The 19,243-nt window shown below is 36.8% G+C and overlaps 1 protein-coding gene across 6 annotated transcripts in view; it reads right to left on the bottom strand.

Moving 5' to 3' along the window:
- LRRC49 (leucine rich repeat containing 49) overlaps nt 1-19,243 on the bottom strand; it is a gene marked incomplete at both ends in the record, with an annotated part of 132,834 nt that overhangs the window by 87,582 nt on the left and 26,009 nt on the right. For all 6 annotated transcript variants that reach the window (XM_079699908.1, XM_079699905.1, XM_079699906.1 and 3 more), the window contains 2 exons: nt 11,217-11,360; nt 16,183-16,249. In XM_079699908.1, the coding sequence (XP_079556034.1) occupies nt 11,217-11,360; nt 16,183-16,249 (211 nt within the window). The remainder of the gene's footprint in view (nt 1-11,216; nt 11,361-16,182; nt 16,250-19,243) is intronic.

Below are 19,243 nucleotides of genomic sequence, written 5' to 3'. Positions count from 1 at the left end.
AAATATATAAATAAAAGACCACAGGAATATTCATAGCAGCTTTATTTGTAAGAGCCCAAAATTGGAAATACCGAAGATGCTTGTGAGCAGAAGAATGAAAATGCAAACTGTATTTACACAATAAATACACTCAACAAGTAAAAAGAACTACTGATACACACAGCAAAATGGAGGAATATCAAAACATTATGTTTAGTACACCAAAGTGTACATACTTTATATTTATATATATATATATATATAAAATAAAAATTTCAAAAACAAGCAAAATTAATCCATAGGGATAAGTCAGGAAACCTCTGGGGCAGGGAAAGGCATTGATTGGAAAGGGGCAAAAGGAACTTTCTGGAGTGATAGAAATGTTTTCTCTCTTAACCTGGGTGGTAGGCAAATGAAAGTACACTTATATAAAAAAATTTGTTTTTTTAACTGTACAGTTAAGATTTGTGCATTTTACTGTATCTAATTATACTTCAATAAAGTACGGAGGGAAAGTTTTCATATTTAGAGTTCAACTTCTGAATCCCTATTTAACTAATAATGTCCATGCTTTTCACACAATATTGTCTTCTGTGCCATCAAGAACATTGGTGATGCAATATATCCTAAAGTGTGCTCTATTATCATCTACAGGATCTTCTTCCAAGCTGCTGACAACCATTCTTATGTTTTGATATTGTTAAGGTAAAGAAACACTAGTGCTATGGTCTGAATGTTTGTGTCTCCTCTAAATTCACATGTTGAAATCCTAACCACCAAGAACGGTGGTATTAGGAGGTACAACCTTTGTGAGGTGCCGAAGTCATGAGGGTGGAGCCCTCATGAATAGGATTAGTGCCTTATAAAAGAGACCCCACAGAGAGCTCTAGCCTCTTCCATCATGTGAGGACACAGAGAGAAAGTGACAGCTATGGACCAGGAAGAAAGCTCTCACCAGAATGTAACCATGCTGGCACCTTGATCTTGGATTTTCTAGACTCCAGAACCGTGAGAAATAAATTTGTGTTGCTTATAAGCTACCCAGTCTGGGCTATCTTGTTACAGCAGCCCAAACGGACTAAGACACAAGCATTATCCATGCAGCTTCCTGTTGCTTTGAAATTTCTTTCACCTATTCCAAGGAGTTTGCTCAATTTCTCCTGCCTTCAGTTATATTGTTTGGCATGTGATAAGCAACTTCTCTGAACCTATCTCAGTAGCAAAATGTAACACAGCTTTGTCAAATGTGGTTATCTTCCTGTTAAAGTATTTGATTGTTAATTAGCAAAAAATGTGGAATTGCAGTCATTCCTCCAATGTATGTTTCACTAATATTAAATTTAGGTCTTTGCTGTTCTATTTCCATGCCTTTTTGAATAGAGTAATATTTCATTTCAATTCCAAATCATTGTATAATCTTTTAAAATACATTTTGAAGAGTAATTAAACTCAACACATGTAATACCAACAATTGAAATGACAATAATATAAACAGTTATAACCAAGTTCACATATATATAGCAGTGAAATTGCTGCAGCCTGTCCAATAGTGATTTTAAGATGCCATATGTAGATTGTAAGACATATTCAGATTTGAGGGTTTCTGACATTCAGAAAAATGCATGTCTCAAATTGGTCAAATATGGTAGTTCCACATCTAAACACATCATAGTGAGTCTGAAGGACTTCAAAAAGAAATCTTATAATCTTAAAATAGAGGAAGAAAAAGACTGCCTACAAAAAATGATAGTAGACAGTTTAATTATAATAATAGAAAGCCAAAGACAATGGAATATGCACTTCAAACATCTGGGAGAAAAACAACAACAAAAACACCAAACAATTTGGTTTGATTCAACCAAGTCAAACAGTCATGAGTAAAAATGAAATAAACAAATTATTAGGCAAACAAACTGAGAGAGCTTACTACCACCAGAGCCATAGGAACTTTATCTAAATTATGTATTTGGGGAGGAGTAGTGAACCCAAACAAGCATGTGGATGAATCCAAATAAGCATTGACTGAAAACATAGGAATTAAAATACCTAAATTGGGTAGTAAAAAAATAAAAAGGAAATACTAGACAACAAAAGCATGCCACATGGGAGGACTTTACTGGATTAAATGATTCTAAGGTCCTTATTTGAGAAGAGGGTAGGGATGTGTATTAACACTATAACTTAGGACAAGTGTGTATTTTAAAATGGTAAGACTAACCATTAAAGTGAAGAAGGATAGAGAAAATTCCATCAACTCGAAATAAGACACAAGAAAAAAAAACAGCACAGGAAAAGCAGGACAAATAGAAAGTGTGAAATAACATCAAAGTGATAAATGTAAATATATCAGTAATCACAATTAGTAACAGACAAAAGTCTCTGGTCAGAAGACAGATCCTCAGATTGTAAATTTAAAAAGGAGTGTGCAGGGGCTTCCCTGGTGGCGCAGTGGTTGAGAGTCTGCCTGCCGATGCAGGGGGCATGGGTTTGTGACCCGGTCCGGGAAGATCCCACATGCCACAAAGCGGCTAGGCCCGTGAGCCATGGCTGCTGAGTCTGCGCATCCGGAGCCTGTGCTCCGCAACGGGAGAGGCCACAACAGTGAGAGGCCCGCGTACCACAAAAAAAAAAAAAAAGGAGTGTGCATTCTTTATAAGAAAAAGGCTGAAAGTTAAAGAACACTTAATATGATTCACTGAGAAGAACTCAACAACACTACTGTTAATATTCCTGCCAAAAGTACATAACATGAATCTAATCATTAGGAAACAATTAGACAAGTCCAAACTGAGTAACATTCTACAAAATAATAAACTGATATTCTTCAAAAATGTCAATGTCAGGAAATACAAAGAAAGACTCAGGTATCATCCCAGATTAAAGACGACTAGGGAGACATAAAAACTGAATGCAGGGGCTTCCCTGGTGGTGCAGTGGTTGGGAGTCTGCCTGCCGATGCAGGGGACACGGGTTCGTACCCCAGTCTGGGAAGATCCCACATGCCACGGAGCGGCTGGGCCCATGAGCCATGGCTGCTGAGCCTGCGCGTCCAGAGCCTGTGCTCCACGACGGGAGAGGCCACAACAGTGAGAGGCCTGTGTACCGCAAAAACAACAACAACAACAGAAAAACTGAATGCAATGTATGATCTTGGATTTTCTTTTGCTATAAAGGACACTACTGAGATAATTGGGAAAATCTGAATGGGAACTATAGATTAGATATTAGTATCAGATCAATGTTAATTTCTTGATTTTGATAATTATAATATGGTTATGTAAATGAATTCCTTGTTTTTAGGAAATACACACTAAAGTATATGAAAATAAAGAAGCATTGTCTACAATTTTTAAATGGTTCAGAAAAAATATATATATATTTAATACATATATATTTATATGTATAAAAATATATACATAGAGAGAGAGATGGGAGCTATAAAGAGAAGGGAAGAAAGAGAATGATCAAGAGAGAGGATAAAGCAAATGTACTAAAATGTTATCATTTAAGGACTCTGAGTGAAGGGTACTGGGAATTCTTTATACTATTGGTGCAGCAGTTTCTGAAATTATGTCAAAATTTTAAATTTTAAAAAGGTTAAGGGGGGTCTTCCCTGGTGGCGCAGTGGTTGAGAGTCCGCCTGCCAATGCAGGGGACACGGGTTCGTGCCCCGGTCCGGGAAGATCCCACTTGCCGCAGAGTGGCTTGGCCCGTGAGCCATGGCCGCTGAGCCTGCACGTCCGGAGCCTGTGCTCCGCAACGGGAGAGGCCACAACAGTGTGAGGCCCACGTACCGCCAAAAAAAAAAAAAAAAAAAAAAAAAAAAAGGTTAAGGGATCAAAAACATATACCAGGAAAAAAACAACCAAAAGAAAGCTGATATTAACATTAGACTAAATAAATGTTAAGGCAAGAAGTATTGTTAGCTTCATGATATATAACTACATACTTAGAACAGTGCTTGGCATGTAGCCCACGCTGATAAAATACTTACAAAATGAAGGAGTTAGTAGTAAAGGCAGTTAATACATAATTATAAAAGAAACAATTTACCAGGAAGATACATCAATTTAAATCTTGTAAGCACCTAGAAACATAGCTTTCAATACTGACCACATACTAGGCAAATATACTGATAGTAAGTATTGACTATAAATAGTAACTGCACACTAGGCAATAAAGCAAACCTTAACAAACCAATTACATATTATCAACATTCACTGGCCACAATGCAATTAAATTAGAAAAGCATGACAAAAAAAGAGTAATAAATCCATACATATCAAAAAGTTTAAATACACTTTTAAATATGCACCTGGATCAAAGAAGAAATAATGGAACTTAGAAAATATTTAGAACTAAATAATAATAAAAATACTAAATTTCAAAACTTCTTTGAAGAAGCTGAAGTGGCAGCTAGAGGGAAATTTATAGCCTTATATGCTTACATCAAAAAATAAAAAAGACTGAAAACCAATGTATCAAATACCTAACACAAAACTTTAGAGAGAAAAATTTTTAAATAGAGGAAATAAGAAAGATAAGAACAAAAGTCAATAAAATAATATTTTTAAAAGCTGTAAGAGGGGTTCAAGAAAGCTAAAAGCTGGTTCTTTGAAACTACTAGTAAGATAAACAAACCTCAGACAATACTGATCAAGAAAAAAGAAAGTATAAATAAGCATTATTAGAAGTGACAAGAGGAACAAGATTATAGATAGATCAGCCAAAAAATGAAATAAAAAAAGAATTTAGATGAAAGGAAACTACAATGTATCAAAACTGAGGTCCACTATTACACTGAGTCAACAGTTTTAAACTATGCATACTATTTTACAAGAAAAATTCTACCAAAATATTCAAGGAACAGATCATCTTTATCTCATATAAGCTGAGATTTATACCAAATAGGAAATCAAAAGAGGGAATCACAGAATATTAAAATAGGAAGCACTCTTCAACTTATTTTATGAGGCTAGTATGACCTTGATAGCAGAAAAGAACAATAAAAAGAAATTACAGGCCAATATCATTTATTATCATTTATTATCATTATTATCATTTATTCACAACATTATAGTTGTGAATATTGTGAATCAAATATTAGCAAACAAAAAAGGAATGTGTATGATATATAGCCCATAACATACATAACAACCCAAAATGCTAGAATGACTTATCATTACAAAAATCTTGTAATATAATTTTCAAAATTAAGATTAAAGAAGAATCCATATGATCAGTCTAAGAATTGTAGAAAAATTATTGAATAAAATCCAACAACCACTCATAATATAAACTCTAAGCAAACTAAAAATAGAGGATAATTTCTTCAGACTGATAAATGGCATTTAGCAAGCATAGACAGTGATGCATTTCCTTTAAAATCAGGAATAAGGCAAGGATGACCACTTTTGTTTCTTTTTTTGGTTTTGTTTTTTGTTTTTTTGCGGTATGCGGGCCTCTCACTGCTGTGGTCTCTCCCGTTGCGGAGCACAGGCTCCAGACGCGCAGGCTCAGCGGCCATGACTTACGGGCCCAGCCGCTCCGCGGCACGTGGGATCCTCCCGGACCGGGACACAAACCCGCGTCCCCTGCATCGGCAGGCGGACTCCCAACCACTACGCCACCAGGGAAGCCCAAACTTTTGTTTCTTTATTCAACTTTGTACTAGAGGTTAAATAAACCTTCAGTCTAGCTCAGGCAAATAAGTAGAAACAAAATATATAATGATTAAAGAAAAACTATCATTGTTTGAAAAAAATTATAATTGTCTAACCAGAAAATCTAAGATAATCTACAGACACGTTATTAGAATTGTTAAGTGTCTGAGCAAGGTTTCTGGATTTAAGGTCAATGAACCAAAATCAACTGTGGTTCCATATACTAATAACAGTAAGAAATCTATTTCTGACCAAAAAAATTTACAATGATAACAAAAAAGTATAAGATATATGGAAGATATCTAACAAAAAGCAAATAAGTGATCTATGGAGAAAGCATAAAAATCATCAAATGAGACATATGAATTGAGAAATGTGCTCTAGTCATACTATGCCATTCATATTAATATACCATGTTCACATTATGATATTGAGCCTGCAATGTCATAAAAAGTCAGCTGTCTTCAATTTAAAAGATAGTCCAATCAAACAGACCAGTAAGGTTATTCGTGAAACTTAACATGCTATTTTTAGAGTGTATACAGAAAAAGAAAAGACCAAGGTAATTTTTTTTTAAAAGGAAGGAAGGCTGGGAAAGGAAGGAAAGGGAAAGGAAGATTGGGGACCTCATTCTACTAGCTCTTAGAACATAATAGAAAGTTATAGTTATTACGACAGTGTTATATTGGAACATGGATAGAGACCAAATAAACAGACCAGAGAGGCCAGGCACAGACCCATGCATGTGTGGATATTTAATTTGTTAAAGGAAGATGCTGCCAAGGGGAGAGGGAAGAACAAAAAGAATTCACTTTTCAATAAAACGTGCTGGGATAATTGGTAATCCATGAGAAAAAAAAAAATTGGATTTCAACTGCACATCACAAGCAAAAGTCAATTCCAAATAGATGAAACACCTCTATGTGAAGAATAACTTTAAAACTCTTGTTAGACAACACAGAAAAATATCTTTATGTCCTCAGCCCATAAGAAAGGATTTTTCAAACAAAAAGAAGAAACAATAAAGGAAACTATTGATGACTTTTACTTCTGTTTCTCAAAAGACAGCAGAAACAAAAGAAATACTACAGATCAATATGAAAAAGAAAAAAAATGTTATTACAGTGGGCAAAGTATAAGGCTATTTGCAGAAGAGGCAATCTCAATATCAAAAATGAAAAAAAGATGAAAGGCATTCAATCTCACTGGAAATTAAAATTAAAATCTCAATATAATATATACAATTTCATAGTTACAAGACTGGCAGAAATGAAAAGGTCTGACAACATCAAGTGTCACTGAGGTTGTGAGGTTAAAGGAACCCTCGGGTAATGCTGATGGGAATGTAATTTGGTACAACCACTTTGAGAAAAACGTGGTGCTAGCTGATAAAATGAAATGATGTGTATAATCCTGGCACCCAGCAATGCTTCTCCCAAGTATCCACCACTGAGCATTATTTTTCAAATGCAGGTTGCAACCAATTTTTCATTCATCAAGAAATCAATTCAGTAGATTGAGACTAACTTTTTTTGAGACCAACATTTTTTAATGAGATAGAATAGACTAGGATATACCAGAATGGATTGCAGTAAGGGTAGGTATAGTCATGAAATCCTTGTTTCCATTATTTATAATGCACTAATATAAATATGTATTTAATTACTGGGTTTCAATGTAAATTTTATTTATTACCATAGATTATGGCTAAAAAATGTCTGAAAGCCACTGTCCTTGAGAAATTGTTATAATTATGCACAAAAAGACATGTACAAAAATGTTATTTCTTCTTAATGACAAAAAATTAGAAATAATGTCCATGAAGAGAAGAATAAATATTTAGTTACAATCACACAGTGGGAGACTATATAACAATGGAAATTAGTGAACTGGAGCTACAGGTATCAACATAGATAAATCTCAAAGCATAATAAAAGTAACTTACAGAAGATATGTACAGTTTGATGATATCATTTACAGAACACTTAAAAGCATGCAAAATAATTACTTCATTGTTTAGGGGTACATATATGGGATTGTTTAGGGATATATACAGGAAAAGGAAAAAGACATGCATAGGAATAAACACCAAATTCATAACTGTGGTTACCTCTGCAATGGAGGGAGGGAATGTGTTGGAGGAGGGTTACATAGTAGGCCTCAACTATATTTAAAAGGTTTTTATTTATTAAGTTCATTGGTGGACATACAAATGTTTGTAATATTATTTCCTATTCTTTGGGAATGTCTGAAATGTTTCACAGTTTTTTAAAAAGGAAAGATACCATATAAACTTAAAAGACATTTGGTTAGAAATTCATAAAATTTTCAAGAAAAAGATTAGTGAATTTAATACAATAAACAATGACTTTTCTATATCGAAAATACCAGTGAAGAAGGTTTCTGATAAGATGGTAAAGTAGGTAATGCCTTTGTTTCATCTCCTTCCCAAGATTCAGTGGGTGAAACAAACAAAAAATACACAAAATGAGTGAATCCATGGAAATGATAATAACAAGAGAGCTATTAATAGATCAACATTTTTTATGAATTTCAGGAAGGTGGAAAGCAGATAGGATCTTATTGGAGATAACCCTGAACAGAGAAAACTGCGGCTCAGAACTGGCAGGAGAGATGCTGCACTGCAAATGCAGCAATTCCTTCCAAAAGAATGCCATCTTCCACGCTCAAAGTCAGTACATACAAAGAACAGGCGTGGACTATGGGTAACTGTGGCTAATCAAGTAGATGTGTTATTAAAGATCTATCTACTCAACAGTCATTCCTGGAACACCAGCAAACCCAACCCACCCCCAGCCCACTCCCACCCCTGCCATGCACACACGCAACCGGGTACAGAGCAGCTGGCTGAAGAAAACCTCAGCTAGAGCCTCAGGATCTGTTCTCTAACAAAACAGTATCAAGGAAGGATGGACAGCATGGGTATTTTATCTATGGAGATGGTTAATAACTGCTACAGTAGAACCAGAGGGGGAAAAGGAATGGCAATTTCAGCTGGCACAAAAGTTACTGAAGTCCTTCTTACCCGCACCCACACACATACACAAAGTAGTTTTTCTTATTTTGGCAGTTACACAGTGAGGCTGCCTATTCCCTTCCACTCACGCTAAAGGGAAGTCTGCCAATGTGTGGGATTCAACAACTTACACAAATCTAGTGATCATTCTAGGGAGAAATTTTATGGTTAAAAAGACCTATTCAGCTGCACAGGAGAGCCAGCCACTCCTTAACATAGTACTTCATTTAAGGATTAGCAGCTATTGAGGAAAATCAAAACCATAAGAGAAAAAAAGCAAAAAGAATTAGTATGATAATTGATCCTGGAAAAAAAAAGAGACAGTTAAAAAAAAAAAAGAATCCTCAGATTTAAAAGTCTCTTGGCTCTTTTAGGAAAAGGATGCGTCAAAAAAGAAATAGAGGGCTTCCCTGGTGGCGCAGTGGTTGAGAGTCCACCTGCCGATGCAGGGGACACGGGTTTGTGCCCCGGTCCGGGAAGATCTCACATGCCACAGAGCGGCTAGGCCCGTGAGCCATGGCCGCTGAGCCTGCGCGTCTGGAGCCTGTGCTCCGCAACGGGAGAGGCCACAACAGTGAGAGGCCCACGTACCGCAAAAAAAAAAAAAAAAAAAAAGAAAAAGAAAAAGAAATAGAGCTGGAAAAGTTTCTGATCTTTTCTTACACATATATTAACAATATCCAATCAATTAATATGCATGATACTTATTATCATGATAATTATACCATATGCATAATACTTAATAAATCTTTTTCACTTTTAGAAATTAAGACAATTTCCTTTTCCATAAGATGTTTACTGCTGCCTAATCTATAAACAGTAATGATTAGACATAATACTCAATAGGAAATTCAGTAAGCAAATTCCTGGATGTGTATTATACATTTTCCAAATGAAAGACAAAACAGAGACAGGAATATGCTAAGGCCAATAGATTTCTGTACTCCACTCTACCAAAGCTTTTTGGATTCTTATCATACCCAATGTCCCTAGGACAGATTAAGTCCAGTCTGAACAGTTCTAGAGACAGCAATGTAACAGATTAATATGGGTGTTGTTTAAAATAAACAAGCCATTTCCAATATTTAAATCCAATCTGGGGGAAGAGCTGGCAGAATTTAGAGATTCTGGGATAAATCCATGTCTTAGAGAAGGTTCTGAAATTATCCCAACCTCCTAGAAGATATGACCATTACTTGGCTCAGACTTTCTGGGAAAATTTCAAAATGAAACCAATCTGTAAAATGAGGTCTAGAGATAAGGCATCATCTGTCTCCCAACTTTTTCCAGTGTATCACTTACAGTACATTTAACTATTTACTAAGGAACTCAATGTCTTGAAAAAGTTAAAAATCAGATCTTACCTTTAAAAGTGCTTAAACAATACCCAAAGAAAACCTAATGTAGTTTTTCTATTGCATGTAAACAAAGGAAACTTGTTAAAAGAACAAATGTTTTTATAAATCCTCAGATGTCTTCTTGGCCTGTATCATGTCATACAGCTGAAAGTCGTATTTCTAGAGCTCTTCATATATGCACAAGTTCAAAATACCCGAGCATCAAGCTGCTATTTAGTTGCTAAACTTGAATAAAACTATAAATCTAATGAAGTTCATCCTCAGAGTTCCAGAGTAGCCTTTCTATAGTTTTGTCCCCACAATGCCAGCTCTTCCTCCTGCTCACATGCCAGCTTTCTACCATATTTATATCTTTTTTCAGAGCCAGCAAGCCAAAAAGGACACTAGAGGTGATCTAGCCCAATGTCCTCATTTTGGAGAAAAGTAAACTGAGGTTTACAGAGTTAAAGTGATTTACCCAAGGTCACACAGATAATGAGAGCTGAAGCAGACCTGCACTCGGCCTCTCATGTCCTATGTAACAATGCTTTTTCCACCATACCAAGCTGCCTTTGAAAAACTGCAAAGAATATGATATTTATGCTTGCCTTCAAAGCCCTCAACCACTCCTCTCTGTGCCTTTTCCCTCTCGGTGCAACAAGTTATCAACTTTCAGTCAACAATAACCTTCTTTCTTATTAATTCTATTCCTATAACAACACAGGAAAGGATTCAGTATTCATTTACTGATAACACTTGTGCTCCTAATTTTACATTTATCTTTTAGAATGGAAAACACCACAACATTTCCCAAATCAAAATATTATAAAGCTTAACAATTATATATGCAATTTAAATTCAGAAAAAAACTAAATTACTTTAGATTCTTACTTTGCAGAAAGCGATGCTATAACATTTATTTCATTCCCTTAAAAGAAAAGCCAGAGGGCTTCCCTGGTGGCGCAGTGGTTGAGAGTCCGCCTGACGATGCAGGGGACACGGGTTCGTGCCCCGGTCCGGGAAGATCCCACATGCCGCGGAGCGGCTAGGCCCATGAGCCATGGCCACTGAGCCTGTGCGTGCGGAGCCTGTGCTCCGCAACGGGAGAGGCCACAACAGTGAGAGGCCCGCGTACCGCAAAAAAAAAAAAAAAAAAAGGAAAAGCCAGAAATCACATATTGATTCCATTTTAATACTCACCACAAAAGTGATTTGATTGTGTCGCAGGTTAAGCTCAGTTAGTGAATCCAGCCCGTTAAGATTATCAACATGACTTAAAAGGTTCCTGGCAAGATTTAAAACTCTCAAATCACACAAATGATTGACATTTTCAATTTTGGTAATCTGTTAAAAAATGAGGAAGGGATGATTAGCAGGCATAAATCTCAGATGTGCATGTTATAAAAATAAAAGACATAGTCACTGAATTCAGTGACAAGTTTATATGAAGACATTTCAAAATCTATTTCCAGTTTCCTCTGTTGTAGATATTATGAAGTTACTTAACTTGTGAAGATTAACTAACAGAACATGTTTTATAATTTGACCATGGTAAGTATATTTTACCAAATAATCAGTAAGTCCATTGCTTGGGCATCTCTAAGTGCCTAACACTGTGCCAGGTCCCATGAAGGTGAAGAGAAATATACGTACTAGCTGTGAAATAGAAACTGTGAGCCCAAGGCATAAGCTCACAATATTTTCATAAAACAAGACTATCTTTTGAGAGAAAAGGCAAGGAAAAGGAATGATACCAAGTTCCCCTTGTTAATTCTCCATTTATACTGCAGGATCCTGAGAGCAATCAAGAGTCTGAATGGAAAAGATTCAAGGAACTAGGATCCCCAGTAGAGGGTGAGGATGGATATTCTTTATTAGTGAAACTGCTTAAAAGAGGAGACAGATAATGTTTAGGCAGGGTACAATATGGTGCACTTGAATTATGGAATATACACTTGCATATAAGCACTGAACTGCAGCAGAGGAATTTGAGTTGCACAAGTAAGGATAAGTTAAAGGGTATAGCCCATGAAATGATGAGAGCTCAACATGATTTTCAGCCCCACTACTGTAATACAGCAAGCGTAGCACAACGGGATGAGTTTCTACATGACCCAGAAATAGGGTTTCTTGCAGAGGGCTTCAACCTTTTAATGTAATGTACTTAAGTACATTACAATGAGTAATAACAATGAGTTATATACAACACTTTTCTTCTGAACATTAAAACAAATTTCACAATCACTGAAGATTAATTTTCTCATCTGTATTGCCATCACAATATTATTTGAAATTTTCTATTTAACACTTCAAAGCAGATATTGGCTAAAATAGCCTTTTTTTAAGATTTATAATCCAGTTTTCTATGATATTGTTTGGACCTTCTCTTATAGTCAAGAAATACCATCTAGATTTCACCTACATTCAAGAGGAGAAACCTAAGTATATTTATCGCAAATTCAATAATATATAAAGATAATATATGACCATGCTTTAAAATTTGTCCTGAGATTTTTGGTGTAACTAATGTAAAATGAAAATAAAATCTGTAAAAGAAGAAACAAGTTTATCAGTATTTGCAGATTACAGAACTGGACAGTAAGACATAGACAAAAACATTTCAAAACTAAATAGGTGATAGAATTTAAAATGTATAGAATCAGCAAAAAGTAAAATAGACACTGTAGAAAATCAATAATAACAGCATAAGCTTGAGAAATTCTACTAAAATACTAAAAAAATAGAGATAGGTATATGGAAAAGCAATATGTAAATATATACATAAATTTATACATATACATAAAGTTTTCTGAACTCAAGAAAGATAAATATACAGAATGAAGGGGTACATAACCTGTATATGGTATATTCTTCCTTCTGCTAATAATTCTGGGACATTTCTTTTAGAAAACTACCTTTCTCCAATGCTATCTGGTCCTGGTGGGACATATAATTAGAATGCCTACATTTTAGTTTGGTCACTCTGAAAAGAAACGTTGTTAACTCTTATATATAGGTATCGATCTGTAATTTTAAAAAAGTCACTGGGGATATTGTTCAGCTTCTTGGTTTGCAATCAGGTCAGAATTTTGTGCAGTATCTCTGATGGAATAGTCTGTTACGTGTTGCAGCCATGGACAAAGTCACAGGCATAGAGCAAATGACAGAAATTTCAGAAAAAAGGTGGTGTAGGGTGAGAGCAGAGTTCTTGATCAGTTAATAAATTTCACAGCCAGAAGAAGAGATGATAGGAATGTTCAAAAGCCTAATCTTGGGTCACACTGATAAGAGAGAGTCTCAAGGTAGACAGCAGAGCTTTTTAGTACGTCTAGGAAAGCTGGATACTCCAGTCTTATGTATGTGTATACTAGTAACCCAGACTGCTCTATCTGGATAAAGACAACCTTCCTACTCAGCAATAGGAAAGACATCTGCTTTCAGGCAAGCAACCACAGAAAGAGCCAGCTCTCCCTGAAGGAAAAGATGTCACTGAAAGAAAAGATTCTTTTTGAAGCACATTTGTGTCCATGTTAAAGCAAGCGTTTACCAAGAGAACATTTTCTGGTAGACAAAAAAAAAAATCTAGGTCATAAACTGAGAGTCAACCTCTCATATTCCTCTGTATTCTTTACTACTCACATACAATCAATTGCTAAATCTTAATGTTTTTACTTTTTAAATATTTATCCAATCTGCCCCCTTGTTATAGCCCTATCGCTACAACTTTAAGTTGCCATCACTTCTCACCAAGATTATTGAATTAGTCTCTCAGCTGTTCTCTGTTTCCAGTTTCACCTCCCCTTAGCTCTTTACATTCCCCAATCTGTTTCTTGAACACTATCACTATTCCTATCAATGTTTTCACATCCATAAACCAATTATATTTCATTTCACAATGTACATCATGTATCATTTTTATTTCCAATGGAAGTAAATTCAAAACACAAAAAGTAGTCATTTAATTTTCTTTTAGTTTTTTAACTACCTGATGCTATTTTTTTAGAGTTGCACGTTGTTTCAACTTGAATAGTGTATCTCCTGACTTTTTAGTCACCAAGACTGTCTTTGCTTTGAAATACTCCAAATTTTTGTTTATTGGATTTAAATATTTGAAACAAGACTCAGATTTTCATTTAACACATAACACATAACACAGGTCAGCTAACAAGGTAACAAGGTGACTTGGTCTAATATTTAGACCAAGTGATACATTATCCATTTACCAGTTGCTCTTATAGATCTTGGGTAATGCCCATGAATTCTTAAAGGTATATTATAATATAAAAACCACATAAATGCTTATTTTTCATATATACATTTTAAAATAAACTTAAGAAAAATATTGCTACCATAAAATGTTTCACTTATACTGATGAATAGCATTTAAAATAGTGGGTTACAGAAAGATAAAATAGCAATTCCTTATTATGGCATATAAAGCCTTCCACAGTCTGGCCTTAAACCTACCTCTCTTGCCTCATCTCTCACCATCCCTCAACATGTGCTAAATTCTCCAGCAGTAAAACATACTTATCATGTTGTTTTTAATCTCAGTGCCTTTATATATGATGCTCTCTTACTGACAAGACTAATTCTTCTTCCTCTTCCACCACCATCTAACTAACTGGGTAACTTTCCCTCTACTAAAGTGATACTAACCAGCCTGCAGAGCTGGACAATTCCCAGGCATCAACATTCCTCCCTCTGAGTGCACACACAGGCAGACATATAGATGCGGCTGGGATGAGATTAGAACCTAGCAGATGTGGCCTATCTAATACATCTATCAAGGTTTTATTAATTATATTAGCTTTTCAACAAAATGATTAGGAATAACAGCTATTAGAAGGCCTAAAGAGATCACACTGAGGTTTACACCTGACCAACTGCAAGTGGGAGATTTGTTCTCAACAGGCAGGGACTCCCAGATCACCCCACCATGTACACTTACCACCTCAGGAGAGGTTTTACCTTCTGCATGAGTATGTAGCTCATGTAGCTATTTATAAATAAGTACTCATATTGCAAAGACTAAAATTTAAATGTAAGAGCAAAGGGTTAAAAAACAGCCAAGATGCTCTGCAAGAGAAGAATAAGGAGAGGGAACATAACAAACCAGACAGAGAAATTAAGACAGACAAATGTATGGGTAGACAAACTAATCGAATGGAATAATGATCCCAGGTTATATAATAATCAGGGAATTATAAATCAAAATCATAAGGGGACACCACTTTATACCAATTCAATTGGCAAAAATTAAGAAGTCTGAAAATTCCAAATGTTGAAAAGGATGTGAAGCAACAGGATCTATTATGTGTTACTGGTGGGAGTATAAACTGGTACAATCACTTTGGAAGACAATTTGGCATTAACGTTTAAAGTTACACATTTAAATAACCTGTGACCCATCAGTTTCACTCCTAGATATATACCGTAGAGTACATATGATGTATGGAAGAAACATGTACAAGAATGTTCTTAGAAGTACTATCCTAATAGGAAACAAAAAAAACCCAACCAAACAAAAAGGAATCAACCCAAATGTTTATCAATAATAAAATGGAGAAAAAGGTTTTTGTGTAATCAAACCATGGAACATACAACAATAAAGATAAACTACAGCTATGTAATCAAAATAGATGAACCTCAGTAACATAATGTTTTATCCAAAAAGCAAACAGTGGATGACAATATATAGTTTGACACCTTTTTTTTTAAATTAAAAGACAATACTACTAAACAATATATTATTTAGACACTTATATATGTGATGAAACCAACTAAAAACACCAGTAAAAGAATGATAAATGTGAAATCCAGAATAGTGTTGTCTTGGAATAAAGAAGGAACACTTAAGTAGAAGAAAATCATTAGTAATATTCTAGTTCTTGGGTTGGGGTTGGCTATAAGTTAATAAAAGACTAAATAAGAATCAAAATTGTCATAACTATAAGAATTCTAAATGTTTTATAAGTTTCATCTGTCACTTACCACTGAGGAATTACCAAACCTTATATAAATGAGCTTAATACCATAGCTAATTTCAGTGAATCAGTAAAGTAACTCTGGAAAAATTCCACACAAGTATAATTCTTAAAACTTTTATATGAAATTTCCTAGAGCTTTTTCAAATAAGAAAGAAATGAAAGGGCTTTAACAATACCTGATTTCCATGAAGGTCCAAGACATCTAAGCTTTTTAGATTCTCCAGATTTGAGATTTTCTTGATTCTGAAAATCAGAGTAAGTAGAGTAGAAATACAGATGTACCACATCTATTGTAAATCAAAAACTCTAAGGCATAACTCATTTTCATTTATTCTCTCTAGATAGGTAGATAGGCAGGCAGATAGACAGACAGACAGACATAGAAATATATATAGAGAGAAATTATATAAAATTGTATACTAAAACCTTTTTTTCATTGATTTTAATTATAATGTTAAAGATGCAGTCCCAGGCTTCCCTGGTGGAGCAGTGGTTGAGAGTCCGCCTGCCGATGCAGGGGACGTGGGTTCATGCCCCGGTCCGGGAAGATCCCACATGCCGCGGAGCGGCTGGGCCTGTGAGCCATGGCCGCTGAGCCTGTGCGTCCAGAGCCTGTGCTCCACAACGGGAGAGGCCACAACAGTGAGAGGCCCGTGTACCGCAAAAAAAAAAAAAAAAAAAAAGATGCAGTCCCATTGGGGAAATGTCCCAAAGTCAGCTTGAAAGTCCTATCTTTAGGAAAGAAGAATTCTACTTCTAGGAACTTTAGCACTTATTGAAGGCAATTCCTTTCACCTTAGAATACAGCCTAAATTCCTTACCTCAGTCCTCAAGGCTCTAAACTCTCTGACTACTGACTCTTCCTCCAGCTTATCTCCTACAAAGACTCCAGCGTACCCAGTCACTCTGCTCCAGCCACAGGAGCTTTCTTGCCATCTCTAACTTGACAAATTCATTTCTGCCTGGGGTGTTTACCCTTGCTGTTCCTTCTTCCTTAATGTTCTTCCCCCAGAACTTCACATGGTTGGTTCACTCCTTCATGTTATTCAAGTCTTGGCTCAAATATCTTCTCAGAGCAGCCTTTCCAGATGACCCTAACCAAAAGAGCTCTTGAGGAGACCTTCAAGATGGTGGAGGAGTAAGATGTAGAGATCACCTTCCTCCCCACAAATACATCAGAAATACATCTACATGTGGAACAACTCCTACAGAACACCTACTGAATGCTGGCAGAGAACTCAGACTTCCCAAAATGCAAGAAAATCCCCGTGTACCTGGGTAGGGCAAAAGAAAAAAGAATAAACAGAGACAAAAGAATAGGGACGGGACCTGCACCAGTGGGAGGGAGCTGTGAAGGAGGAAAAGTTTCCACACACTAGGAAGCCCCTTCACTGGCGGAGATGGGGGGTGGTGGGGGGAAGCCTCGGAGCCATGGAGGAGAGCACAGCAACAGGGGTGCAGAGGGCAAAGCAGAGAGATTCCCACACAGTGGATTGGTGCCAACAAGCACTCACCAGCCAGAGAGGCTTGTCTGCTCACCTGCCGGGACAGGTGGGGATGGGAGTTGAGGCTTGGGCTTCAAAGGTCAGATCCCAGAAGGGGATCTAGTGCACCACAGCTAGGTGGGAGGGAGTCCGAGAAAAAAGTCTGGAACTGCCTAAGAGGCAAGAGACCATTGTTTCTGTGTGCACGAGGAGAGGGGATTCAGAGCACCGCCTAGACGAACTCCAGAGATGGGCGCAAGGCGCAGCTATCAGCTCGGACACCAGAGACGGGCATGAAACACTAAGGCTGCTGCTGCAGCCACCAATGAGCCTAGGTGCAAGCACAGGTCACTAGGCAACCTCCCCTCCTGGGAGCTTGTGCAGCCTACCATGGCAAGGGTCCCGTGATCCAGGGACAACTTCCCCGGGAGAACACACAGCACGCCTCAGGCTGTTGCAATGCCACATTGGCCTCTGCCACCACAGGCTCACCCCGCATTCCATACCCCTCCCTCCCCATGGCCTGAGTGAACCAGAGCCCCCTAATCAGCCGCTACGTTAACTCCATGCTGTCTGAGCAAAGAGCAGATGGCCTCAGGCGACCTACACGCAGAGGCAGGTCCAAGTCCAAAGCTGAAACCCCAGGAACTGTGCGAACAAAGAAGAGAAAGGGAAATCTCTCCCAGCAGCCTCAGGAGCAGTGGATTAAATCTACACAATCAACTTGATGTACCTCGCATCTCTGGAATACCTGAATAGACAACGAATCATCCTAAAATTAAGGCTGTGGACGATGGGAGCAACTGTAGACTTGGGGTTTGCTTTCTCCATCTAATTTGTTTCTGGTTTTACGTTTATCTTAGTTTACTATTTACAGTTTATTATCATTGGTAGACTTGTTTATTGATTTGGTTGCTCTCTTCCTTTTATTTTTATATATAGATATATATATTTTTTCCTTTTTCTCTTTTTGTGAGTGTGTATGAGTATACTTCTTTTTTTTTTTTTTTTTTTTTTTTTTTTTTTTTATTAGTTTCTGCTTTATAACAAAGTGAATCAGTCATACATATACATCTGTTCCCACATCCCCTCCCTCATGCATCTCCCTCCCTCCCACCCTCCCCATCCCACCCCTCCAGGCGGTCACAAAGCACCGAGCTGATCTCCCTGTGCTCTGCGGCTGCTTCCCACTATCTATCTACCTTACGTTTGGTAGTGTATATATGTCCATGCCTCTCTTTCCCTTTGTCACAGCTTACCCTTCCCCTTCCCCATATCCTCAAGTCCATTCTCAAGTAGGTCTGTGTCTTTATTCCCGTTTTACCCCTAGGTTCTTCATGACATTTTTTTTTTTTTTAAATTCCATATATATGTGTTAGCATACGGTATTTGTCTTTCTCTTTCTGACTTACTTCACTCTGTATGACAGACTCTAGGTCTATCCACCTCATTACAAATAGGTCAGTTTCGTTTCTTTTTATGGCTGAGTAATATTCCATTGTATATATGTGCCACATCTTCTTTATCCATTCATCCGATGATGGACACTTAGGTTGTTTCCAGCTCCGGGCTATTGTGAATAGAGCTGCAATGAACATTTTGGTACATGTCTCTTTTTGAATTATGGTTTTCTCAGGGTATATGCCTAGTAGTGGGATTGCTGGGTCATATGGTAGTTCTATTTTTAGTTTTTTAAGGAACCTCCATACTGTTCTCCATAGTGGCTGTACCAATTCACATTCCCACCAGCAGT

This window comes from Hyperoodon ampullatus (assembly GCF_949752795.1).
Source record: "Hyperoodon ampullatus genome assembly, chromosome: 3".
NCBI lineage: Eukaryota > Metazoa > Chordata > Mammalia > Artiodactyla > Ziphiidae > Hyperoodon > Hyperoodon ampullatus.
Note: the sequence above shows the minus strand (reverse complement) of the source record. Positions and strands in the feature narration are given on the sequence as shown.